Source organism: Sus scrofa, chromosome X, assembly GCF_054392235.1.
Source record: "Sus scrofa isolate SSC_HxYL_T2T_F1_AM1 chromosome X, Sscrofa_HxYL_maternal_Yorkshire_Landrace_v2.0, whole genome shotgun sequence".
In the NCBI taxonomy this organism is placed as follows: domain Eukaryota; kingdom Metazoa; phylum Chordata; class Mammalia; order Artiodactyla; family Suidae; genus Sus; species Sus scrofa.
The window spans coordinates 121,758,849-121,785,623 of record NC_139401.1 but is presented as its reverse complement, the minus strand read 5'-3'; the positions used below and the strand labels follow the sequence as shown (position 1 = coordinate 121,785,623).

The following is a 26,775-nucleotide window of genomic DNA, read 5'->3' as shown; positions in this document are numbered from 1 at the left end:
TGCAAAGCAATGAAACTAGAACACACCCTCACACCATGCACAAAAAATAAACTCAAAAATGGCTGAAAGACTTAAATATAAGACAGGACACCATCAAACGCCTAGAAGAAAACATAGGCAAAACACTCTCTGACATCAACATCATGAATATTTTCTCAGGTCAGTCTCCCAAAGCAATAGAAATAAGAGCAAAAATAAACCCATGGGACCTCATCAAACTGAAAAGCTTTTGCACAGCAAAGGAAACCAAAAAGAAAACAAAAAGACAACTTACAGAATGGGAGAAAATAGTTTCAAATGATGCAACCAACAAGGGCTTAATCTCTAGAACATATAAGCAACTTATACAACCCAACAGCAAAAAAGCCAATCAATCAATGGAAAAATGAGCAAAAGACCTGAATAGACTGCTCTCCAAGGAAGATATACAGATGGCCAGCAAACACATGAAAAAATGCTCAACATCACAGATCATAAGAGAAATGCAAATCAAAACTACCATGAGATACCACCGCACACCAGTCAGAATGGCCATCATTAATAAGTCCACAAATAACAAGTGCTGGAGGGGCTGTGGAGAAAAGGGAACCCTCCTGCACTGTTGGTGGGAATGTAAACTGGTACAGCCACTATGGAGAACCGTTTGGAGATACCTTAGAAATCTATACATAGAACTTCCATATGACCCCACAATCCCACTCTTGGGCATATATCCAGAAAAAACTCTACTTAAAAGAGACACATGCACTCGCAGGTTCATTGCAGCACTATTCACAATAGCCAGGACATGGAAACAACCCAAATGTCCATCGACAGATGATTGGATTTGGAAGAGGTGGTATATATACACAATGGAATACTACTCAGCCATAAAAAAGGATGACATAATGCCATTTGCAGCAACATGGATGGAACTAGAGAATCTCATACTGAGTGAAATGAGCCAGAAAGACAAAGACAAATACCATAGGATATCACTTATAACTGGAATCTAATATCCAGCACAAATGAACATCTCCTCAGAAAAGAAAATCATGGACTTGGAGAAGAGACTTGTGGCTGCCTGATGGGAGAAGGAGGGAGTGGGAGGGATCGGGAGCTTGGGCTTATCAGACACAACTTAGAATAGATTTACAAGGAGATCCTGCTGAGTAGCATTGAGAACTTTGTCTAGATACTCATGTTGCAACAGAAGAAAGGGTGGGGAAAAAAATGTAATTGTAATGTATACATGTAAGGATAACTTGATCCCCTTGCTGTACAGTGGGAAAATAAAATAAAATAAAATAAAATAAAAAACCTCTTTATGTCCTGATACATTGCTAAATGTAAAACAACAACATCAAAAAAGTCAGGGTGCAGCGAAGTAGCTACATTACACTACCATTTTGAAATTAATAAAAGAGGCAAAGAAGGATTAGGAGAATATTTTCTGGATAGGAGAGAGCTGGAAGTCAATCCAGCTTTCTGTTAGCCTTCACGCCTGATTTCTTAGGTCCGCTGGCTGGGGGAGACTGATCACTATGAAGTATACCCCTATGTCTATACCTTCGAAGTGGCCAGTGTCTAAGGATTTGATGGAGCCTCTTAACTAGGTGTTTATTCTCCCTCTATAATTGTGCTAAAGTTTTCCGTTCATCTGGGAATTGGTGGGGCTGAGAATTTTTTTTTTTTAAATCTTCCTTGCATGAACTAGGCCTTCATCAAAATTCACTGCAACTCAGATTCATTTCCATTTCTAGTCCCATAGCTGCCCATAACCAACTAAGCATGATGGATGAGCTGGCTCAGATTTTGAAGGTGAAAACTATCTATCTATCCATCTAACCATCTATCTAGCATGTCCCCTGATCTGAGTGCCTTCCCCCTATTAATGCAGCACATCCTTCAGGCTCGCCTCCCCTCTCATCCAAGTGATACAGTGTGTAAGCACAAACCCCCCACCTTGTTTCTACGACGAATACTGGGTTCACATAAGTAAATCTTGAAAACTTGCAAATTTGCCAGTCTCAACTTTTTGTTTAATTTACATAATCATTTGCATAGGACTGCATATGTTAAGGAAACATCTGTAGTTTTCTTATGCATTTAGATGAGATTAATTTTTTTCAATATTTGAAGTTACCACTTCTTATCGATTTCTTTTGGGTCTTTTAAAAATACCAGGGAGTTCTCCCGTGGTGCAGTGGATTAAGGATCCAGCACTGCGGCAGCTCTAGTCACTGCTGTGGCACGGGTTTGATCCCTGGCTCAGGGAAATTCCATATGCCGTGAGTGCAGGTGGGGAAAAAAAATACTCACAGCAGGGTTCTCCAGTGCAAGGCCCTGAATTCCACATGCCTCTCCCTTTTCTATCAGTCTCACCTTGTGAGTATCAAGCCATCGGCCCGGGAAAATGGGAACAGTAAGCCAATTTCCTTCTCAGGCAACCGAGTCCCCTTAATCAGAGCCGAAGGGTCTTAGAAGTTGGGATCAAACTATATTTTCAGATATTTGGGGGAACTCTCAGAAAACTGTAAGGCAAAGCGCCTTCACGAAAGAATGTAATCCGTTGTGAACTCCTCTGGAGCGATGTGACAACACAGGCCAATAATCAAGTTCTTTTTCACATATCGATTTTCTTTAGGGCGAGGTCAACCTGTGGCTCCAAGATCTCCAAAAAATCACCTTTTCTAACAGGACTCCTCTACCATTCTAGGAAGATGTGGTCAGGACTCGACGAAAGCTTGGGGGTCGACCAAGGAATGAAAACCAGGGTTCGGGGTCTCTGTCTTATAATCCCCTGGGTCCATCTTCATGCAAGGGTCAGCTATTTTGTGGCCCAGGAAGAGCAAACCCAAGGATGCCTGAGGGATATTGGATCAATGTTTTCCCTACAGTCTCAAACCGTCTGCTAATTTGCAGTAAACCCATGTTTTGCTAATTAGCGGGAGGAGTCCTGAAAGGAATCATGAACTTTTCTATAAAATATCGTTTCTGTTCTTGACAGCATGTCAGGTCATTAGAGACAAGCTGTACATTCATCACCCAGCAGCGGCGGCGGCGGCAGCACAACAACTGGAATCCTATTACTCACTGAAAAGAAATACAACCATGGGCTTTTTTACAGCCCGCAATGATACCCCCCAAATCAAAACATCTGCAGAAGGTAGATATTTGTAGATTGGCCAAGTACACCCAAGTCATGTCCCTACATCTGTTTTTGGATGCAGGTGACTTAATATTGTCAACATTTTCTAACATTCAAGACACTTCGTGCGTCACATTCTGTCAGACTTTTCTCCCTCAGTCAGTCACTCGCTTCCCCGCCTCCTCCAAGAGAAAGTCCTCATGAAGCCCCATGGGGACCATGGATGTGGAATTTCTTTCTTTCTTTTTTTCCACACCTACAGCATGCAGAAGCTCCCGGGTCAGGGATCGAACCCACGCTGCAGAAATGACCGGAGGGATTGGCATTTCATGAAGACAACATTTCATAGGCAAAGGGGTTGAGTCTGAGGCAGATACCCAGAGGTCTAAGGGCCTAGCTACATTTTTTGTTATGTGAGATGGAAGAGGGAACAAAAAGGAGCCAAGAGCTTCACACCAGTGACTGGCACACACCACTGTTCTAGTCTGTTTAGTAGTCAGTGTTAAATCTTGCTTAGAGGGTCCCATGGGATAGTTGTTTTTTTTGTTGTCGTTGTTGTTGCTGTTTTGTTTTTTAGGCCTGCACCCACAGCATATGGAGATTCCCAGGCTAGGGGTCTAATTGGAGCTGCAGCTGTCGGCCTACACCACAGCCACAGAATGGGGCCAGGGATTGAACCTGCATCCTCATGGATGCTAGTCAGATTCATTAACCACTGAGCCATGACAGGAACTCCTCCCATGTGATAGCTTTAATGGGGTAGACAGGGCGGGTGAGCCATGGGGAAGTGAGAGGTGAGTGGGTTGCAGTTAGAAAGAGAAAGTCGTTAAGGTGTGCCTCGTGTCACTGTCCTGGAAAATGTATAGCCCTCATCTCATGCAAACCTCACTTTAACTCTGTGATAAATTATTACTGTCCCAAGTCTCACATTGAGGAATCACTATCATGTCTCTGTCCAGAGCTGGGATTTGAACTCAGCCCCGCTGTCTCTGTAGCCCACTGCACCGCACACATTTACAAGAGTGATGGGGGACTAGATCCGTGGTGTTGAAACCCAGGAATTTTTCTTTCTTTCTCATAGGAATGGTGCAATTGTCTTTATTTTTCTTTCTTCCTTCCTTTCTCTCTCTCTCTTTCTTTCTTACTTCCTTCCTCCCTTTCTTAGCTAGACACATGGCATGTGGAAGTTCCCAGGCTAGGGATGCAACCCACAGAGCAGTGACCTGAGCCACTGCAGTGACAATGCCAGACCTTTAACCTGATGAACCACTGGGGAACCCCTTATTTATTTCTTGAAGGGCAGTACACTCTCTCAGTGCAAGGTTTGAAAGCTATAAAGAGGTCTGGGGTGAAAAGGAATCCTCCCTTCCTCCCTGTTCCCAGATACCCAAATTCCCCTTCCAGAAAGCCACCACCGACATTAGTTGCTTGTGTATTCTTCCAGAATGTTCATCTCTTTACTCACTTCTACTTCAAGCCAAATGCAAGCAGCCTGCCTAGCTGGGAAGCCTTGGTGACAGCATTTGGGGTAAAATTAGGAAGGCCACCCACCATGCTTAGCCACAGGGTGTGAGGAACAGAACATTCATCTTCAAGGGCCCCTCTGTGGCCTTTGGGGGACTCTTCTCGCCTCCATCCCCCCTACACTCCTGCTCACCCTGACCTGCCCTTTCCTCCCTAGGGAGAACCACTGGCTTCAGAAGCTCCTGTTTTGTTGTCTTTCTCTGGACCCCGGCTGCTGTGCCCTCAGGGGTGTCTCGGCTGAGAAGTTCGCCCCCCACTAAGGAACTCATGGGTGTCCGTGGACAGATGAGCTACCTTCTTCGCAAAACATGTTGACATTTTAACAAAAGGCTTCAGTCAAAAGCATGACTTGAATAATGGGGATTTCAGGCACTTTGTCACGACAGGCCAACAGGATGACATTTTTTCCCCCAAAACATATGACCTTGTGGCTCTTGTTATCTACTTTCTGGGCGGGCATCAGGCAGTGGGGTACCTGGAAACACTGACCACCCGACATGGCTTTACTCTCAGCATAGTAAGGACCCTGATCATTATTTTTTCTCTCTCTCCAGATATGGACACTTAGAGTTGTTTTCATTTGCTGGTTTGTTTTTTGTTTGGGGGGGATTTTTTTGCTTTTTCGGGCCACACCTGCAGCATTCGGAAGTTCACAGGCCTGGGGTCAAATCGGAGCTGCAGCTGCCGGTCACAGCCACAGCTACAGCCATGCCAGATCCAAGCTGCGTCTGCAAGGTACACTGCCGCTAGCAGCAACGCCAGATCCCTAACCCACTGAGGGAGGCCAGGGATCGAACCCATGTCTTCATGGATACTAGTCGGGTTCTTAACCCACTGAGTCACAACGGGAACACCTTAAAGCTTTTGAAACCAAATCTCCGATGTTATATACAGCTTACATCTACTATATCATACCTCCAGACTCAAATCTTCCCTCCCAAAAAGTAAGAAACAGCTATTACAATGAATAGAATTAGTCTGGCTTTCATATTCACCAAATGCTATCTCATCCTGCCCCTTCCAAAACAATATTGAGAATACGCAGTTGGAGCAGATGGTTTTCACAAACTCAACATTTCCCCCAATCTGGGGGTGGGGGAGGCGGGTATCTCTGCTCGGATTTATTGGAGAAATCTTTGTGAATGGAATTCATTTTAATTTCCACAGGTAATATTCTTCTCACACAATTAGGCACAACTTCACAACTCAAGGGAGGGAAACAGTTGGGATCTTCCTCAAAGTCATCTGCATTAAAGAAAAAAAAAAAATCAAGCATGCTCAGCCGTGGCATTAGGGACTTTGCACCCAGTAGCGTCATAAGACATGTTTATCAAATGAAGGCGTGAATAGAAGAATTAGAAAGCAAGTAAAAGTGGCAGTGCTTGCCTGGGAGGGTTTAATGTAAATCTGGGGTGAATGAATTCTTCCCGACAGCATTGTTAGGCAATTACAGATGCATCTGTTCTCCTTGCCTGTGACTGAGGGGCTCTGTCATTCACAGTCACCTTCACCTAGGGGAGGCTGAGGATGGACAAAGCCGTGGAGGCCTCCAGCAAGAGACAACATAAAATGGTAACACACCTATATGTCTCCCCTATGAATCTGATATTCCTGCTGTGAAGGTTTAGCTGATTCTCAAGCCTGGCAGTGCCTAGTGGTACAGAGGGCACACGTTTTCACCCGATTCTAATGGAATCGAGTTTCTGGCTGCCATTATGTCTGATGGCCGCATCCAGGTTGCAGTTTTAGACCCCGTGGCCCAAGAGGCTGGACTCCCTATCCCACTGGCTGAGGGACAAGATGTCACAACTGAGGAACATCTGGATGCTGCCTCTCCAGGTCTATAGCTTGGTGCGACAACTTTAAAATCTTGGACATAGTATTTACTATGAAAAATAGGTACTTGGGGCTGTATATGTGCTAATGAAACAACATTCCTCAGCCCCAATTCTCATCTGCTAAGGAGCTTCCACAATGTGTGCAGTCTATACGCCATGGCTCCCTAGGGGCTCCACGTGAGCACCCACATATCTGCAAGGTAGCTGGCCAGAGTTTGATGGATGCTGGTGGCAGGGAAAGAGTTTTTCCATATGCACCAACTTTCCCACGCAGAAATGGAGACTCCCACGCAGTCTGCAAAAATGGACTCGACTGGTACATGGCATTGCCTCACGCAGTCCTGAAACTGGTAAAGCACTTGGGAGATAATCCATCTTGCCCACCCCCCCCCGGCCCCCACCAAGTTGAAGGCAGAAGGAACATAGCTCTGGGTAGGGAAGCCATGTCCCCAAGGGCACGGAGTTAGCGATTAGGGTCAAAGCCTTCTGACTCCAAGTTTGGTGCTTTTCTTTCTTTTTTTCAACCCACCGTACTGCTTCCAGATTGGCTGCAGCCCTTGGAAGTAGAACTTCTGGTGGAACCAATATAATGAAAACAAGTGGACGAGGGCAGCTCTAGCGCCAACAGTGAGATGGTGAGAGGATGACCAGAGCCAGGCCCCCACTGGTGTTCTGTGCCCACTGGAGTCTGCTTGGGTCTTTAAGAAAGGGAAGCAAAGGCCATGGCACTCGGGTTTCACAGGATGCACAGAACACGGAGCCATCACAACCTCACCTTGAGGTTCTTAAGTTCTTGTTCTAGTTTGCCTTTCTCATGACTTCAGGCCTTTACACCAATCCTTCCCTGACACTTCTCCTCCTAACACCTGTCTCCACCTCAACATCTGGTTGTGTACCTAGAAGCTTGGCTTCCTGTGGATGAAGGGGAGCACGTTTAGTTTTGAGGAGGCACCATTTCCCAAGTCCATGCCTATGGCCTCACATTCATTCGACACCTCTGGAATCTAAGTGTGGATGGCAGAGGCTTTTGTCTCCCCCTTTTTGGAGCTTATTTCTGAAGGAGTGCCTTGTGTGGGGCCTAAAGATCTCAAAATGGAACTCGTTGCAGTTATCCTGAGGGAGGCTGTGCTCAAAGGTCTTCTTCGGTCTTTCCCGCTTCTGCCCAACATTGAGCCCACATCTGCAGCGACACCCCAGACAGCTAAAAACATGAAACTCGTCCAATTCTACACTTCCTGTGGGTAAATTATGTCTCAGGAATCCTGTTAAAAATATAAAGCCCAATGTACAGAGCATTCTCTCTGGGTGCCTCAGAGAGTCCGTTTTTCTTTTCTTTTCTTTTTGTCTTTTTAGGGCTGCATCTGTGGCATATGGAGGTTCCCAGGCTAGGGGTCGAATCGGAGCTGCAGCTGCCAGGCTACACCACAGCCACAGCAACACAGGACCCGAACTGCATCTGCAATCTACACCACAGCTCACGGCCATGCCTAACCCACTGAGGGAGGCCAGGGATCAAACACGCATGCTCTCAGACACTACGTTGGGTTCTTAACCCACTGAGCCAAAACGGGAGCTCTGCAAGTCAGCTTTTCTATGAAGTTGTGAGGCATCTGAACTCTAACGTGTGGTACAGGCAGAGCCAATTCACTCACCAAGGATGCCTGCCTTCCCAGCACAGGGACCAGCAGGTTACTGACGTGCCAGCAAAACAGAATGAGAGGAGTTCCCATCATGGCTCAGTGGAAACGAATCTGACTAGCATCCATGAGCACGCAGGATCGATCCCTGGCCTCACTCAGTGGGTTAAGGATCCGGCGTCGCCATGAGCTGTGGTGTAGGTTGCAGATGCGGCTCGGATCCCACATTGCTGTGGCTATGGCCTAGGCCGGTGGCTACAGCTCTGATTTGACCCCTAGCCTGGGAACCTCCACATACCATGAGTGTGGCCCTAAAAAGACAAAAAAAAAAAAAAAAAAAAAGGAACAAGATCTCTGTGCTACTTATAGAATCTTCCAGTTCAAACACCGCCTTACATAAAGGCAATAAGCTGAGGTTTGCACCGAGACTGAGTGAAGCTATCTGAGTTGGATGGAAGAGCCTTTTGAAGGAGAGAAAACCAGTTTGCCTGGGCTGGAGATACCCTCAGAGGCAACGCCAGAGTCCACTACATCCCCCACTGTGCAGGAAGGGCCATGGACCCCTCTGGGCAGCCCACCAGCTGGGCATCTTAGGGATGCTGACAAGTTCTCTCCTCCTGCATCATCATTCATTGCTTCCCACATCCACTCAGCCCACTGTGGGCTACGGGCCAGAAGGCCCCAGGGACTCGGTGCCTGGAACGCAGCAGGCATTCAACTAATGTTCCGTTAATTGAACTGAGACCCAGAGGACAGCAAGGAGAAGCGGTCTGAGGACCAAAGAGAACTTCACTGCGTCCAAATACGGCCCAAGTCCCATCCTTCACCTGAATTCATTCATCTCCCCACAAAAGTACAAATCATCTTCCTGACATGGAAACAGCCTCCGTTTGATGCTGATCCTGCATGAACTCATGTCAGGAGACAAGTTCATCTCATCAGCTTGTAAAACCTGGAAAATTCAAAACCTTCTGCACGCCGGCCTCTTACCAGAACAGTTGCCCAGCCACAACCACCTGCAGCAGAGAGGCGGCTGCATGGTCTCGGCCACGCCCCCTTCGTCCCGCAGTGAAACACGAAAATGAGGACGCCTCAGCCAGGAGAAGACGCTCAGTCTCTCTCAGCTTCTTTCGCTTGCCGTCGCCAATGCCTGGACTCAAGCCTGCTTTTGCCACCATCAATACTCCAAGGAAGCCCAAGGCCATCACTGGCTTTCTGAGGTCACCATTCTAGCCTCCTTCCCAATGGCGTGATGGCAAGATCTGTATCAAGATTGCATGTCAACCACAGTTTTCCTCCTGGGCTGCTGTCCATCCTAGAGCTTGAGAGATCAGGCTCTCTGCAATGGGGACCAGCCTCTGTGCTGGCTCTCAGTGGTCCCCATATCCTGGTTTGCACAACCTTAATACTCTCCTCCCACGCGGTACCAACAGAATATGGCAGAAGTGATGGCACGTCACGTCCAAGGTTAGGTAATAAAAGACATTTCCCTCTGTCTTTCTCTCTCTCTCTCCCTCCTCCAACCTCTGCCCCCTCAGAAAAGGATGACCCAGATAAGATTCAGAGCTGATAGAAGTGACAATGGCAATCATGCTACAATATATAACCTGTCAAATCAACACGTTGTGCACCTTAAATGTACACAACGTCGTGTGTCACATATTTTTCCATTTTTAAAAAAAGAGACATGAAAACTAGTGGTTACCGGGGGAGGGGGAGGGGCAGGGGCCACGTAGAGGGAGGGAGGAAGAGGTACCAACTATTAGGCGGAAAATAAGCTACAAGGATATATTGTACAACACAGGGAGGAGAGCCAATACTTTATGACTCCAAATGGAGTATAACCTTTAAAAACTGTGAATCACTATATTGCACACCTGCAACTTATATAATATTGTACAACAACTATACTACGATTTTGTTGAAAAGAAAGGCAAAAAGAGACGTTAAATACTCTGTTTTATAGAGTGGGGAGCTCCCTGTCTCCGGGAGGTTTCAGGTGGAGGCCTGTGACTTCCTGTCACTCAATGGGCAGTTGGAGGGGGGGGAGGTCTGGGTCCCCCGGCCCCGGCCCTGAGGCGCTCTGATTCCAGGTGGGAGACAGCAATCCGGAGGCTACATGGAATGACGCGTCTCATTACCTCCCCCGAGGGCTTTATCTCCATTTGTAACGAACAACTGTGGTGATGAAGCCAGCAGCGTTCACTCTTCTTCTGGGCAGCGGCCACCTGGAAGGTGGTCCAGCTGCCTGAGGTGAGCAAAGCCCCGTCCCCCAGCAGGTAAAACTCCTCCAGCTTTAGCAAGAACAAGGGGCAATGGTTAAGCAGCACCTCTTACTGCTCTGATTTCCTGCATGGAGTTGAGCGCGTTCTCAGACTTAAAGGTTATTCTGTGAATTCGAATGAGCTGCCTGCCAGCTCTCCCCCTCTGCCTGACAGCCTTCCCTTTTCTTTCCAATAACAGATTGATCTGCTTACTCACCAGCACAGAGGCATGGGGGAAGATGTCAGGTTTTTGTCACCTGCATTTTTATTTGTGAATCCCTCCTTCAGATATGGCTCATCAAGAGCATCGTTTCTTTCACACCTGACTGCAGGGCAACCCCCTTCAGCCAGAATTGCATACTTGCCATCTGCCTTTTCAATGGTTAATTTGTCCACTTGTCCCATTGCATTCTCGTTTGGAGTATTTGGGAGGTGTGTGCATGTGTAACTTGAGTTTGAATCTCAGAGCTCCCCAAACACCCTCTCTGCAAGATGGCACACTTGATCTTGCAGGCGGGACTAGGAACTAGGAAGGCTTGGAGCTTGATTGACATAAAGCACATCTGACAGGGACAGCCTGGTTCTGTTGATGCTGGATCCTTGGGACTCCGGTTCTCGTCCTCGGGAGAACTCCTTTTGGATTCTTTTTCTTTTTCTTTTCTTTTTCTCTTTTTAGGGCCGCACCCTTGACATATGAAGGTTCCCAGGCTAGGGGTCGAATTGGAGCTGTAGCCGCCGCCCTACACCAGAGCCACAGCCACTCGGGATCTGAGCCGCGTCTGCGACCTACACCACAGCTCACGGCAACGCTGGATCCTTAACCCACTGAGGCCAGAGATTGAACCTGCGTCCTCATGGATACCAGTGGGTTCTGAACCTGCTGAGGCACAACGGGAACTCCCCCCATTGGATTCTGCATGGACCCATCTAGCCTTCCCATGATGACACTACCCTCTCCTTCCACTGCAGGGAGGAAGCATCCACTGCTCTGCAAACACCCCTCCTCCCTTCTAAGCTCTAAGCTTCTTTGCTTTTTGGTTTCTGGTCAGTTTTCCCTTGAACCCCTCTTTCCACAGGGTTAAGTGTGTTTCTCCTCGGAATTTGTGAGCCCATGAAAAGCCTGGAGTGGTAGCTGAGGAAGAGAGCCGCTTCGGTACACATTCTAGAGCAAGGCCGCTTGTTCTCCAAGCACCGTGCTGCTGAGACCAGGGTATTTCAACGGAGGCCAGGTAGCATCAAGAGGGAAAAAGGGCAGGACCATCACCAGGGCCTCAGCCAACGATCTGGGATGCAACCAAGCACCGATAGCCTGATTCTGCCCCTACTGCCGGAGGATTAAAGGTGACCTGTGGTGGGAGAACAACGCATTTGGTGTCTTTTTACATTCCCATCGGAATCGGCCATACGAGGTTGTGGGAATCCCAGGGGACAGTCTCATGGCTCTAAAATGCGATGGTTTCTTGAATCACAGGACTCGAGGTCAAAAACTCTACCTTACTGCCGATTGCTCCCCTATTCCCCTGCAGCACCTTGGGGACACCTGGCTTAAAATAACTGCATTCCAACTCATATTTCCCAAGGTTCCTTATGGGTTAAGCACCACAGTGACAAAGGATTCTGAGGTCTTTAAAATGCCAAATTTAAAACAAAATTTTAGGAGTTCCCTGGTGGCCTAGTGGTTAAGGACCTGGCGTTGTCACTGCTGTGGCTCAGGTTACTGCTGTGGCCTGGTTTCGATCCCTGGTCCAAGAACTTCGGCATCCTGTAGGCAAGGCCAAACAAACAAACAAACAATATGAACAAAAACTAGAAAAACAAAATTTTACAGTTTTTTCCCCCAGCAGAATTTCTCAGAGCTTTTATCACACTAATGCACATGGTCCCATTTCAATAACGAGGAAAGGTAGTTTTCTGCATTTCCCAAATTTCTTTGACCATAGAACTCTTCCTTGCTGGAGCATCCTATGGGCCCACCAGCTCACTGTACTCTGGTAAAAGTATTTATTGAATGAAAAAGTAGTTAAGAGCAGTAAGAGAGAGCCTAACTCCATGCACTGCCCAAGTCGACCCACAACCTGCCCCCAAAGCCCAAATGAACTGGGCCAAACTTGAAGATAAGAGCATGGGGTGGAATTTGATACACCCAGGAAACCATTCTGCATGCTTCTTCCTGCCAAGATGTTTCCTGAGGCAAAATCAGGTTAAAATGAACATCAGCAACTATTCAAATGTGTGTTAACCAGACCCCTAGCTTTTACTTCTCATGACATCTTTGGCCTACCATATAATGATATTAATCATTTGCTCCTTTCACCAGAAATTAGAAAGGAGATGAGAGAGCTATCAAGCTATTAGTTTAGGATTGTCTAATTCAACCAGCTGTGGTGACTTTTTCAAGGGTGATTTGTAGCAAAACCAAAACCAGAACCTTGACCTCTTACCATGCCCAACTGCTCTCGGCTCTTCACCTTCAATCCTTTATGGCGCTGCAATTTCCTAACGTGGCTCCTTCCTAGAGTATTAGGATATCCGAAGCAGCCAGAGTCTATGGTGTCAACAGTTTGATGTTTTTCCTGTCCAGTAATTGTTATGTTCAATGCGTTTGTGTGCTTCAAAATGTCAACGCAAGTGTGAATCGGTACACTGACAAGCACAATGCCTGGATGCAATAAATACTGTAGGAAGTATTGCCATTAAGGGTTTGCCGTAGACATTGCCAGCCAGCTGGAGTGGCGTTAGCTATCCGGGCTTCTCTCCACAGCCCTGAGGAAGAGAGAGTAGGTTCATTTAATGAAGCCCTAGCATTGAGCCAATGGTTCTAACAGCTGCCTGTCAGTCATTGACAGCAGAGGTCTCTGGGAGTATCTTTTCCTCCTTTGAATCCCCAAAAGGTGAGACTTTCCAAAGCAGCAAAAATCTTGGTGGCGGTCACGCTAACCACAGAAAGTACAGAGAAGCAACGGTTAGCTTGCAAAGTGTTAAAGATGGCAAAAAGATACAAGAAAAGGATCCTTACAGGTCCCGAAGCCAAAAAAAGGCAAAGCCACAGATGAGGCCAAGTAAGAATGTGGGGCTTGTTGTGCCCTTGAGGTCATGCAGGGTCATCTTCCGCCGAGGCTTCTGGCTTTGGGATTTCATGGCATTCGGTTGAGCGAGAACAGTGCCGAGCATGGCGAGCTTCGTGAGAAATGTGAGGCAAAAAGAAGCCCCCACTGAGACGTAAAAGACAGGATCATCTTTAATCCAACAACTGGAAGAGACCAACGAGAGAGGCCATGGTAAGGAAGAGAAACATAAACTTCTATTTTCTCTCTCTCATTTTTTTTTTTTTTTTAAATTTTGGCCACACTCAGGGCATGTGGAAGTTCCCGGACCAGAGATCAAACCTGCACCACAGCAATGACCTAAGCTGCTGCAAGGATAACACCAGAGCCTTAACCTGCTGTGCTGCAAGGGAACTCCATAAACTCCTACTTTTAATGAGACTATGATCACTGGGTCAGTTCCATTTCACAGATTGCCTAGGCCTAGAGTGCAAACCAGCTCCACAGAGCTCACACTTGCTCATTGGGGGCAGGGCTGGGCCGAGAACCAACCCCGGTCTTCTGAGCCCCAGGGCAGGGTTCTTCCCAGCATGAAGTTAGAAATCCTAGAGGCTGTTCCTGCCCTTCGCATGCAGAAACCTCTCAGAAACTCCCTGGGAGGCTATTCTCTTCCTCAACAGCAGAAAAACAAATTATGTATTTCCCCCCAAAGTGGCTGACACCTGAGCTTTTATTTGCAGACTCAATTCTGCTTTGCATGATAAATATCACAGTGAAAAGACATGGGCCGTGACTGGCTTTTCGGAATGCCATCTCAAAGGATGATGAGATTATCAGAGTTAATGAAAATGCAACAAAAAGAGGACAGCTCTGGCTGTCTTGCTTTCAAATAGGATGTTTATTTCCAACCTCCCACCACAGCTACAGGTTTGAACTACAAAAGGCAGCACTGGCTATTGGATTGCTTAATGGCACTGCAGTTTCTATTACAGAAGGAACACGCTGTGACTCATGTGAACAGACACTTCATCTCATAACAGTTCCAATGGCTAAAGGCACTACCTCTGATTTTTGAACAGAGACAGGCCTCACTCACTGAACTGCGTGTCACCTTAGCTGAGACCTCTTTTCCAGAACCAGGAAACTCCCCTGTGGTCACACTGCTCGTGGTGGTGTGGATTCTTTTCTGTGGATGTGAGTTTGTGTGGGTTGGGAGGGAGTGAGGGGGGAAAAGCATTTCATTTCCCCCAAAAGAGTCTAATACTTAGGGTTCCCCGAATACCATCTTCAGCCTTAAGAGATACTTAAGAAAACTTTTTATTTTTTGGCTGTGCCCACAGCCTGTGGAACTTCCTGGGCTGGGGATCGAACCCGAGCCACAGCTGTGACCCAGCCTGCTGCAGTGACAATGTCAGATCTTTAACCTGCCATGCCACAAGGGAACGCCAAGAAAACTCTTCAATAGAGGCAGCGCTGTATGTTTGGATAGAGAATCATCTCCAAGGCTTATCGTTAAGTACCAAATGGTGTACAGCTACCATTTAGGTAACAAATGGTATCGTTCCAAATTCCCTGGTTAGGAATAAGAGTTGCATCAAGGGAGAGAAACTGGGGCGCTGGATGTTGGGAGTGGGCCTCATTTTTCATCCTCTACCCTTTTGTTCATTTGAATTTTGTACCTTGTGCATGTATGATGTCTTCAGCATATCATTATTTTTTAAAAAGCTCTTAGAGCCGTCTGCTTCTCACTAACCAATTCGCGTCTGATAGCGGTCTTTTCAGGGCGGGGGCGGGTGGAGTTAGTTTTGTTCTGGTTTTGCTTTTGCTTTGGGTCACCATCCGCTAGACATGGGAGGCCTTTTAAGTCACAAAAAAAGGCAATGAGGGAGGACGGAGGAGGAGATGAGAAGGAAGGGAAGAAAAAAGGGAAAGAGAGGGTAACGGGCATTCTAATTAGAAGGCATCTGCTGGCGGGGGCAGTATCATTTTGACCCTCTGGCCACTGTCATCTCAATATGAAAGCCGGAGGAGTTGGAGGGGGCAAGACCTCGTGCATTTGACTCCAGTCCAGTGGGAGAGGAAAAATCTATAGCGGAAAAGAACTTGAGAGGCTCAGATACAAAGAACGGGCACGGGTGAGTAAAAGAAAAAACAATCCAAAGTGTGAAGGACCGCATGGTAACTACTACAGGCCTGTGAAAGAAGGTTCTACAGAGGTGGAGCCACGTGAGTGGCTACTCTCTGGTACCTGTGGGGGAGCGAACAGAAGAGCTGGGCTTATAGACCAAACAGAGAAAAGAAAAAGAAAGAAAGCAAAGAAGAGCAACAGGCCAACAAAGCTGAACCAATTTACAAAGGAAAGTGGTGGAGTCTAGTTCAGGGGAGACCTTTGTCGTTGAAACACAGAAAATGTTTTCCAACCTGTTTCAGTGTTTCCTTACAGTGGCCACTGCAACTGCAAAGGTCTGCAAACTTTCTTTCTTTCTTTTTTTTTTTTGTCTTTTTAGGTCCGCACCCGCGGCATATGGAGGTTCCCAGGCTAGGGGTTGAATCGGAGCTGTAGCCACCGGCCTACACCACAGCCACAGCAAACCCAGATCTGAGTCAAGTCTGTGACCTACACCACAGCTCACGGCAACGCCGGATCCTTAACCCCCTGAGCGAGGCCAGGGATCGAACCTGCAACCTCATGGATCCTAGTCAGATTCATTTCCACTGTGCCACAACGGGAACTCCCAGTTCTGCAAGCTTTCTCATCACCATAGTGGCCAGACGTCTGTAACGTCGATTTCTTTTTTTTTTCTTTTTCTTTCTTTCTTTTTTTTTTTTTTTTTTTTTTTTTTTTTTTTTTTTTTTTTTGTCTTTTTGCTATTTCTTGGGCCGCTCCCTCGGCATATGGAGTTTCCCAGGCTAGGGGTCAAATCGGAGCTATAGCTGCCAGCCTATGCCAGAGCCACAGCAACGTGGGATCTGAGCCGCGTCTGCAACCTTCACCACAGCTCACAGCAACGCCGGATCGTTAACCCACTGAGCAAGGGCAGGGACCGAACCCGCAACCTCATGGTTCCTAGTCAAATTCGTTAACCACTGCGCTACGATGGGAACTCCTCGATTTCTTTTATTTACGTTTCCTTGCATTGTAATTCTGTCATTATTCTCTTCCCAGGGAATAAATTGAGAGCTCTTTGCCTGCCACAAAAGTAAAATAAAATAATTCAAAATTAAATTAAATAAATAATAGCTGCGGGTATGCAGCGCTTACCCTGGCAGAGGCCACCCACTGAGTACTTTATGTACATGATGTCATTTTAATCTGCACCCAACACAGACAGCACACATTATTATCCCCACTTTCCAGAGGAGGCAAAGGAAGGTAGAGGTAAAGTATGTTGTCCAAGGTCCTACGGAGCCCAGACACCTAACCATTATACCAGGGCTCCCATGAATGACCGTGTTAGGGTAAAAAGGCTGAGGCCAAGCCCCTCCCTGAAACCAGTGTCACGACCAAGCCCCACGCCAGGAACACCAGCTGAGAAGCAGAGCGGCTGGTACTTACAACGGAGTCGTTGAGCTCAGAGTCCCAGCCCTACACTTTTTCGCACCCAATATGATGGCCACCACCAGGGCTGGGATCCCTAGAGTGGGGAAGCAAGCCAAAGGCATCCAATTAGGAAGCGGAGGAGCGCTCCTAATCAATGACTGTGGGCGCGGATACATTAAGACACTGTTGAAATGATACACAGATGTGCGGGCATCAAAATACCATTGTTTGCAAAATGTTTGTGAATTCTTCCAAGTTAAACATTTCTAGGAGTTCTCCAATCTGCTAAACTAAACAGCATGCCAATGGCACCAATACAACACCCACAGGGTATTAAAAATAGCACAAGTGCCAAAAATCAACTTGGCAATGAAAGTATCTAGTTCATGGGAATGCAAGTTCACTTCAAGCCTTTCTTCTCAGACGATGGAGCTGCCAATTTGTCTCCTTTTCAATGCTGCCCATTAGCTCCCGGTAAGCTTTGTCTAGGTCACCTTGGAGGAAGGGCACAGGCAATCAGCTGCAGCCTTCAGTGCTGTTCTGACAGGGGAGCTGTTTCCACACTCGTTACTAGTTTGACATTTTGACTAGATCGACCAGTTAACGACCAGTCAATTCAGCCAGAGTGTATAATAAAGCAATCAGTTCAGTCAAAGTGGTCAAAGCGTGACATGAGTATAGACACGGGGTTTTCAAATCCAATTACATGTACATTTGCAAAACTTAAATGATTTCTTTATTGCTAATAGTGTATTTCTCCTAAACTAGGAGCATTACCCCCGCACATATTTTAGGGGTTTTGTTAAGATACTTTCCAAAGCTGTGTCAAACCCCAGAGTGCCAAGCATCTTAAAAATTCCTCCATTGTCCCGTTCTGTGATTAATAGGACAATCCCTTCTGATGTGTATAGGGCACACCTAGCACAGTGCCCAGCGTGAGGTAGATGCTGAAAAAGTACCTGTTGGAGGCCGGAGGGAGGGAGGGAGGCCTCGAATTTTAGGAAGGAAGTTGTGAGACAGTCCTCAGGTTGTGTTTACACTTTGCTAATTAAAAAAGAACCCGACTGGTTATTAAAAAATGTGGACAGGCAGATCTGCCGCCTCAGACAGAGATTTAAATAAAGGAATGAAACCTTTTCAACAGGTTGCTTTGGCATTAGGAAGGCAGAACTTCAAACAAATAGAAGCTAATATTTATTTTCCTTATAGTTGATTGCATCTGTCTAATATTTAAATGCTCTGAAACTCCCTGTAGTGGCCGGCTCTGCCATGGCTCCCTGGCCAACCTCGCAGGTGTCCACAGAGGCCAAGCAGGCAAAGGCTTGATCCACAGCTGACCTGAATTTTGGCAGAATGCCTTGTGATCCTCTATGAATTCCAGACGCCAAGGCCATCTCCTGTCGCCAGCCCACGTCCTCTGGGAGGCTGTCACAAGACAGTTTATAATCACCTCCTGGGTTCTGAGGGGATGTGGGGCTTTGCTCCCTGCCACCCCCTCCCCAAGGAACTGCACAATATAAACTCGAACAGCTTCAGTTTAGAGCTGGCTTCCCAGCAGCGGGGGATCTCATAACTCATGTGGCAGCCATGTGTTTCCTTTTGTTTTGGTGTCATTCTTTATAGTGTGGGGGACAAGGACTTGGAAGCTGGCACCTTTTCACTGTCTACATAAGTAATCGACTGAATCTGAGAGCAGCTCGTTGTATCTTTACTGGTTGAGCCAGTCAGGGCTTGGCCTTGGCTCGGCCTTGGCTTGGGTGTGTACTTGACACTCCCCAGGTTTTTCCTGCCTCCCCCTGCACCCCAGCAAGTGTGTATGGCCTATGCCAAGATCAAAGAGATGGGAAGCCAGCCTTGGGGAACACCAACATGGAAGAAGCAAGTCAAGGAGGAAGGGTTGGGAGAGGAAGCTGAGAAGGAGTGATGCCGGGGGATGGAGCGCTATTTCCAGCCCCTTCACAGTTAACCAGATGTGGGTTATCGCTGTGGGGATTAGTCATGAAGCCTCTTCCACATTTTTCTATCTTTCAAGAGTTGAGGGTCGCCAGGCATAAAGGGGGGTGTACAGACTGCTTTTGGCTTTGTATTTCCGATGGATTCGGAGTCTACTAAAACCATTTTTTAGATTATGCTTTACTATTTGCCTGTCTCTGCATCCCACGTTAGCATGGATAATAGCACTAACTGCATCTCTAAAGAAAGCAGGTACAACGCTAATGAACTCATTAAAAGGATGAGTAGCTAGTTGGGCAGCTCTTGTCTTCACAAAGGCAGTGGGAGATAAAACCTATCTTGCCAGGGATCCTGTGCATCCCACTTAATACACATCTCCTACGGATACAACCCATTCTCTGAACCCAAAACCATTTCGAGTAGGCGAAGGGTGAGAGAGGAGCTGAATTAACCACGTCAGCTAGAAACACAGGGAAGCCGACCAACAAAATGACATTTAAATTAGGAACTATTCATGCTGTGTTCCTCCCTGGCTTCGTCTACAGGGCAGCAGTGATGGGGAGAGTCATGAGGTATGAGCGAATCAGCACCCTCTCTTACCGCACCAGTCCTTTCCAATCCCAGCCATGCGAATTCTGGCAAATTACCTAATCTCTCTGTGCCTCAGTGTCCTCGTCTCTTAAATAGGGATAACGCTGAAACCTTTCCCATAGAGATATCCTGAAGATGAAATAAGTATGAGACACTTAGATTCAAAGAGACACTTAGGACCGTGTCCAGCTCCTGCAGGTACTACCTCAGTACTGGCTGTTATATCCATGAGAATTCGTTGGGATCGTAACTTGAGTAAAGGAAAGGATAAAAGCCGACAGGCTCACTCCTGCAGATGCAGCATTCAGCCTGGCACACAGGCAGGTGCTTGGGAAATATTTGTGGACCATTTCCTCACCACTGAGGTTAAAAGTTGAATTTATAGAGCAATACAGGCAGAAAAAGAAATGCCCACCCAAACACCAGTAAGGCAATCATTAATTCCTTGCCTATGATAATAATGGCAATTTGGTCCTGAATAACTTGTCTAATGGAGCTGGAGTTAGACACAGGCTTGAAACAGAGACATCAAGGACGGTGGCAGAGATACTCACCCCAACCAACCAGACAAAACTTAAGAATATAATTGGGAATGTATATGTTGAAGACTTTGACTAGAGCAAAATACACGTGGACCGCCTCCGGGCCCATCCGCGTCAAAGAAACGAGCAGGAAGTAATGAAGTGCCATTGCTGCTGGGATGCAAAGTCCCACTTTCTTCAAGGATGACGACCAGCAATTGACCAGAAATACCAGGTTTAGCCTCAGTAGTGCTGCACACAGGTTGATCAGGATTTTGGAAGGATGGTCTTCCCAAAGTTTGCTAAAGACACAATGTCCAGTTAGGTAAGGTCTCTGTTTTTGATCAAGCATTGCCATATTTTATCTGCATGAAAAGTGCAAGAATAAAAGAACTGCCTATTAGTATCTCTTTTATTTAAACAATTTTGTTTTATTCCAAAATTGTTTTACTGTGATTGAGATTGTTTAGAAAATCTTCCATTCTCTTTACTAGGCTATCCTTCCAGGATTTGATTCACTATCCCTTGACGTATTTTGTAAGTAAATAAAAAAAAACCCCAATCTTCTTTAAAATAATAAATTTACTTTTGAATAAAAAAAACTGCCTATTGAAATTAAATTACTCATATGACTTTATATGCACGGAGTGTTTGAGCCCCCATCCTCTTTCCAGGTAGAGTCGAAGTATCATAAATACGGCGACCTTCACGAAGAGGAATAATAACAGCCTCTCTGAGATAAGCAGCTCCCCTCTTTTCTGTTTCTTTTTCTCTTTTGAAGAGAAGGAAGGAGTCTCCTGGATACTGCAATTCCACCATCACTTTTTCAGCAGATTCAAGGCTGGATCTACATATGACCAAACAGCAGGATGAGTATGGAAAGCATTTCAAGTAGTTCCTTGGGTATTTCCTGCGATCCAGTCATTTGGCACCATGGAAATATGATCTTAAGTTTCACCAAGTGTTCACAATTGTACTTTGTGGAAACTGAGCCAGTATTTTCCAAATTTATAGAAAAATTATCTTTCCGTTGGATTCTTTTTCATTTCTATTAAATGTCTATTGATTTAAATTTCGCCATTTTCATTTTGGGTGTACGTGGGTTTTTTTAAACTGAGGTAAATAGTAAAGTATATAAATCTTAAGACTGCAACTCATTGAATCTTTACAAATGAATACACCTGACGAACCTCCACCCAGATCAAGAGGTGGAATATTTCCAACATCTCAGAAGGCTGCTTCGTTCTGTCTCCCATTTATCCCGCCCCCCACCAGAGGTGATGGATAGTCGAACTTCTTTCCCCATAGATTTAGTTTTGCCTGTACTTGGAACGTCATATCAATGGAACCACACCGCAAGTTGTCTTCTTTTCCTCATTTCCTTTGCTCAACTTTCTGAGATTTAGATGTTCTGTTATATTGTACACAGTACAAGCACAGGTGAGCCTTGAATAATGTGGGAGACAGGGATGGTGACCCTTGGGATACTCAAAAGTCCACATATAACTTACAGTTTTTCCTCCATCCCTCCTCCTTGTCTGTACTTATAGTTTTTCCTCCATCCCTCCTCCTTATCTGGGTCCTGCATCCTCAGATTCAACCAGCCCCCAAACATGCAGTCCCGTGGTATTTACTATTGAAAAAAATCTGCAAGTAAGCGGACCTGCACAGTTCAAACTCCTGTTGTTCAAGGGCCAGCTGTAGTTCATTCTTTTTTACTGCTACAAGCATTCCATTTTATGAATATACCACAAGTTATTCAACCAGTCAACTATTACTATATGTTGGGGTTGTTTCCAATTTGGAGCCGCTGTGAATGAAGCTGCTGTGAATATTCTTGTATCTTTCAGTGCACATATGCTGTCATTTCTAACAGTGAAATTTCTGGGTCAACAGCTAGATAGATATTTATCTTTAATAAGTGTTGCCAAAGAATTTGCCAAAGTGTCTGTGACATTTTGTAGTTGTTTCATATCCTTGTTGACTCTTGCTATTTTCAGTATTTTTAATTTTAGCCATTCTGGTGGGTGCACAGGAGTAAAATTGTGATTTTGATTAGAATTTTTCTGATGAGTAATGATTTTGACAACTTTGTCGTATGCTTGTTAGCCATTTGAGTGGGCGTTAGGACTAGGCATGGATATCTTCTTTTGTGAGGTGCCTGTTCAAGACTTTTGCTCATTTTTAATTGTATTGGTCTGTCTTTTGCTTTTTGCTTTGTAGTTTTTTTAATGCATTCTATATACAAGTCTTTTGTCAGCTATATCCATATGAATATCTTCTTCCAATCTGTGGTTTGCCTTTTCTTTTTCTCTTTTTCTTTTTTTCTTTTCATGGCTGCACCTGTGGCATATGGAAGTTCCTGGGCCAGGGACTGAATCCAAGCTGAGCTGTGACCTAATCCACAGCTGCAGCAATGCCAGATCCTTCACCCACTATGCTAGGCTGGATATTAAACCTATGCCTCTGCAGCAACCCAAGCCCACAGTCAGATTCCTTTTTTTTTCTTTTTATGGGTGCACCTGCAGCATGTGAAAGTTCCCAGGCTGGGGGTTGAATCGGAGCTGCAACTGGTGCCTATGTCAAAGCCATGACAACACCGGATCCAAGCCACATCTGCTACCTACGAAGTAGCTTGTGGCTATGCTGGATCCTTAACCCACTGAGCCAGACCAGGGATTGAACCCACCACAATGGGAGCTCCTTCAGTCAGATTCTTAACCCACTGCAGGAACTCCTGTGGTTTACCTTTTCAATATCTTTATAGCATCTTTTTATGAAAAAAAATTTTAATTTTAAAAATTAATGAATTAATTAATTTAATTTTTTGGGGGGCCACATCCATGGCATATAGAAGTTCCTGGGCCAGGGATCGAACTCGAGCCACAGCTGCAAACTCAAATCGCTGCAGTGACAACTCTGGGTTCTTAATCGGCTGCACCACAAGGGAACTCCAAAAAGTTCTTCATTTTAATTAAGTCCAATTTATCAACTTTTCTTTTTATGGTTTAGTGTTTTTACAGCCTGTTAGAGAAATCTTTTCCTACCCCAAACTTCTTGCTTTTTAAAAAATCCAATTAAAATCTTTTTTTTTTTCCATAGGAGCCTTGGTGGCTTTTATTTTTTTAACCTGCTCACCTCATAATCTAATGGATCTGAACTCTTCCCATTGTGATGAGTGGTAACTTTTTGTGAAATCAACAAGGTTACAGTGACAATAGCATCCATCAAACCAAATTAAACTTACTGAAGCAAAGATTATATCAACTTACTAAAAAGCTATGTGTGTCACCATTGCAACTCCCAGGAAAATGGAGAAGATTCCACATCCCATGTATGTTACAAGCACTAATATTCATTCATTCACTGCATCCACTGCCCACCTGGATAAATCCTAAGGAATGCAATGTATTGTGTTTTATACATTTGACAAGGCAAGTTTATGATCAAAACACTTCCAGTGCTCACTAATGGGAGGTTCCCAGGATGTATAGCATCTCTGTTACAGCTCTTATAAAAACCAGAGGATGTGGATGGATATATGATAAGACTGCATATTGTTTGTTGACTATGCCTAGTGCAACTTACTGGGTACAGGGCATGACGAGCCATCAACAGCACTGGAAGAACATTTAGTCCTTAGTTTTATTGTCATTAACATGTTCCACACTTAAAATATGACCAAACTAATAGATGCGAATTTAGGGTGCAAAGTGAATCATTATCTGAACTGAGCGTCCCCAAACACTGCACAGAACATCAAAAAAAAAAAAAATGTTCCTTTTCCTCAGACCTTAAATAATGTTTATAAAGTTGAGACAAAATAGACCTTAAGACCACATAAACCAGTAATTTCTTAACCTGAGGGCCATAAAAGACCTGAACTGATATGCAAAATTATTTGAAAAATGTGTGCATTGTTCTAGGAAGATGGTCCAAAGCTTTCATCAGCTGGTGATGGAGATTCAGTAAGAAGCACTGGTCTACTCTGGTATTTCTCAAGGGCACAATTTGACACCCCCCCCCAACCCTGGGACATCCGGCAATGTCTGGAGACATTTTTGGTTGTCACAACCGGGGAGGGTGCTACTGGCATCTAGTGGGTAGAAGCCAGGACTGCTGCTAAACATCGTACAACACACAGAAGAGCCCTGCACAACAAAGAATTCTTTGGCCCAGAATATCAATAGTGTTAAGGTTAAGAAATACTGGTCTACTCCAATCTTTCACATTTCAGAAGACAAACCTAGGGTCCAAACAAGTGAAACAACCTGACCAAGATCACATATGTAGTTAGTAACAGAGCTAGACTGAGACTGTGAGCCCTGGTCTTTTGACTCCTGCTGTAATGTTCTAACTAATATGGAGGGGATTAGACAAAACTCTTACTGTTCAGCATCAGCGAAGAAACTCATTTGGTTGAATAGATACGGTAAAAAAAAAGAAAGAAAGAAAGAAAGAAAGAAAGAAAGAAAGAAAGAAAGAAAGAAAGAAAGAAATATAAAACAAACACTCAGCTCTCAAGAAGTTTACCATGAGTAGAAGAAAGAACTCATACACAACACATTCGGATAACAGTATATAATATATATAATAAAGTAACTTAAGAAAACTAAGAAAGGAGTTCCTTGGTAGCTCAGTGAGTTAAGGACCTGGCATTGTCACTGCTGTGGCTCAGGTGGTTGCTGTGGTGTAGGTTCCATCTCTGGCCCTGGAACTGCCACATACCACAAGTGTGGCCAAAAAAAGAACCAAAAAAAAAAAAAAAAAAAAAAACTAAGAAAGTATCCAGGGGTGGGTAGAGAAGAAGCAAACACATTTGAGAGCCATTTTGAAGGAAAACTCGTCAAGTCCCAATGTTAGGGAGGACTACAGGAAACAAAGGAGATGCTTTAATTAAAAAAAAAAAATCAATGGAATATTTTTTAAAAATTAAAAAATTAAGATGGTTATGAGACAAAAAAATAAATTTGCCTGGGTTCAGTTAAAAAAGAAGAAGAAGGGTTAACAAGGACTCTGAGGCTCTAAGCCTGGATATGCGGATTAATCAGATAACTCTTGTTTGGTGAAATACTGCACGTATTTAAAAGAATATCTTTCCTATACTGCAACTTCACAATAACTATTAAAATTAAATATTTTAATGACCATACTCTTTAACCCAGGAATTCTACTTCCATCAATTTATTCTGCAGAAATACTTACACCAATGTCAAAGGACAAATGAATAAAAATGTGTTTTACAGCACTGTTCATGACGGAGAAAAATAGTAACAACTAAAATGCCTACCTATAGGGGATTGGGTAAATTCACTGTGTTAAATCCACACAATGGAATACTACAAAAGTTTTTTTTTAAAGTAAAGCATCGTTGGTTTACCACATTGGGCCAATTTCTGCTGTACGGCAAAGTGACCCAGTCATACATAATAGAAAAGTATTTTTAAAAATTAAAGTAGGTGGGAGTTCCCATTGTGGTTCATGAGTAATGAACCCAACTGGTATCCATGAGGATGCAGCTTCAATCCCTGGCCTCGCGCAATGGGTTAGGATCTGGCATTGCCATGAGCTGTGGTGGAGGTCGCAAATGCGGCTCGGATCCCGCGTGGCTGCGGCTGTGGGGTAGGCCGTCAGCTGCAGCTCCAATTCAACCCCTAGCCTGGGAACTTCCATATGCCATAGGTGCCGCCCTAAAAAGATAAAAAAGAAAAAGAAATGAAAGTAGATGGATATGTATTTGCCCAAAAGTTGTCCAATATATATTGTTAGGTGAAAAGCGAGTGGTCAAAACAGTATGAATAATTTGACCCCATTTTTATAAAACACATATTAATACACACATGGGAAAAAAATCTCAAGGAATATACATAAAGGTCTGAAAGGCAGTGATCTCTTGTGAGGGGGATTATAGATCCTTTCTTTAATGTTTGAATTTTGAGATGCTTATTTTTATAAGGAGACAAATAAATATTTGTCTCTACTTTGAACAAGTTGAGGGGCTTCTTTCCGGTGGCATGCCTGCCACTTTCTCCTAATTTGCTTCACACACATGTACCTGGTCTGTAATCTCAGAAAAATTGTCAAAATTCTATCAAGGTGTGATGAAGAGACCACTGGCCATGAAGACCCCCAAATGGGGGAGGGGGTCGCACTGACAGACCGTGTAATTTCCCTTTGTCTCCTTGACCTCACAGCCTGATGATCTCCATCCGCCTTGCCCATCTGCAAGAGACAGAAGGGAATTTCAAAGCAATTTTGCTTTTCTCAGAAATGCTTAACTTTTCATTATATGTACTTTCGGAACGTGTGCTATAATTAGTATTGTTTGTTAAGACAGCAAGAGAGGTATAATTGAACACTGAAATTAAATTAAGTCTAATAGACTAAAGTGACTTGTTGGGGACTTCGTAAAAGGCATAACTTCTTTGGTTCTCACTTTTCCTGTTCTTGCACAGGTTAGGACAGACTGTAATGATGAATGACAGCCCCGCCACCATGCTGGAGTAAGGACTGTTTTTCAAGTAGCACAAGGGGGAAACAGGTAGACCTACAACTTTTGGAAGGGCATGAGCTATGGACCATCAGCTGATACATGGGCCTCATCAGTGGGATGGGAATATATGTTTGAAACAACCAGCTCCACCCAGAATTCAAATGGTCTCAAGTGCTTTGCATTCAAGCCAGATCATGATCTGGCGCTCCTTCAGGCCAATTAAAGCCTCTGGTCTAGTT

At 44.9% G+C, this 26,775-nt stretch overlaps 1 protein-coding gene across 1 annotated transcript; it reads right to left on the bottom strand.

The window, feature by feature from the left end:
* Window positions 1–10,153: 10,153 nt before the first annotated feature.
* LOC146394797 (adhesion G-protein coupled receptor G4-like) lies at window positions 10,154–26,540 on the bottom strand. The gene is given in 9 exon segments (XM_085008472.1): window positions 10,154–10,423; window positions 11,586–11,676; window positions 13,366–13,421; window positions 13,424–13,643; window positions 16,994–17,072; window positions 20,077–20,345; window positions 23,316–23,437; window positions 26,162–26,265; window positions 26,480–26,540. Coding segments are annotated over 9 exon segments (1,272 nt in total).
* Window positions 26,541–26,775: the final 235 nt, after the last annotated feature.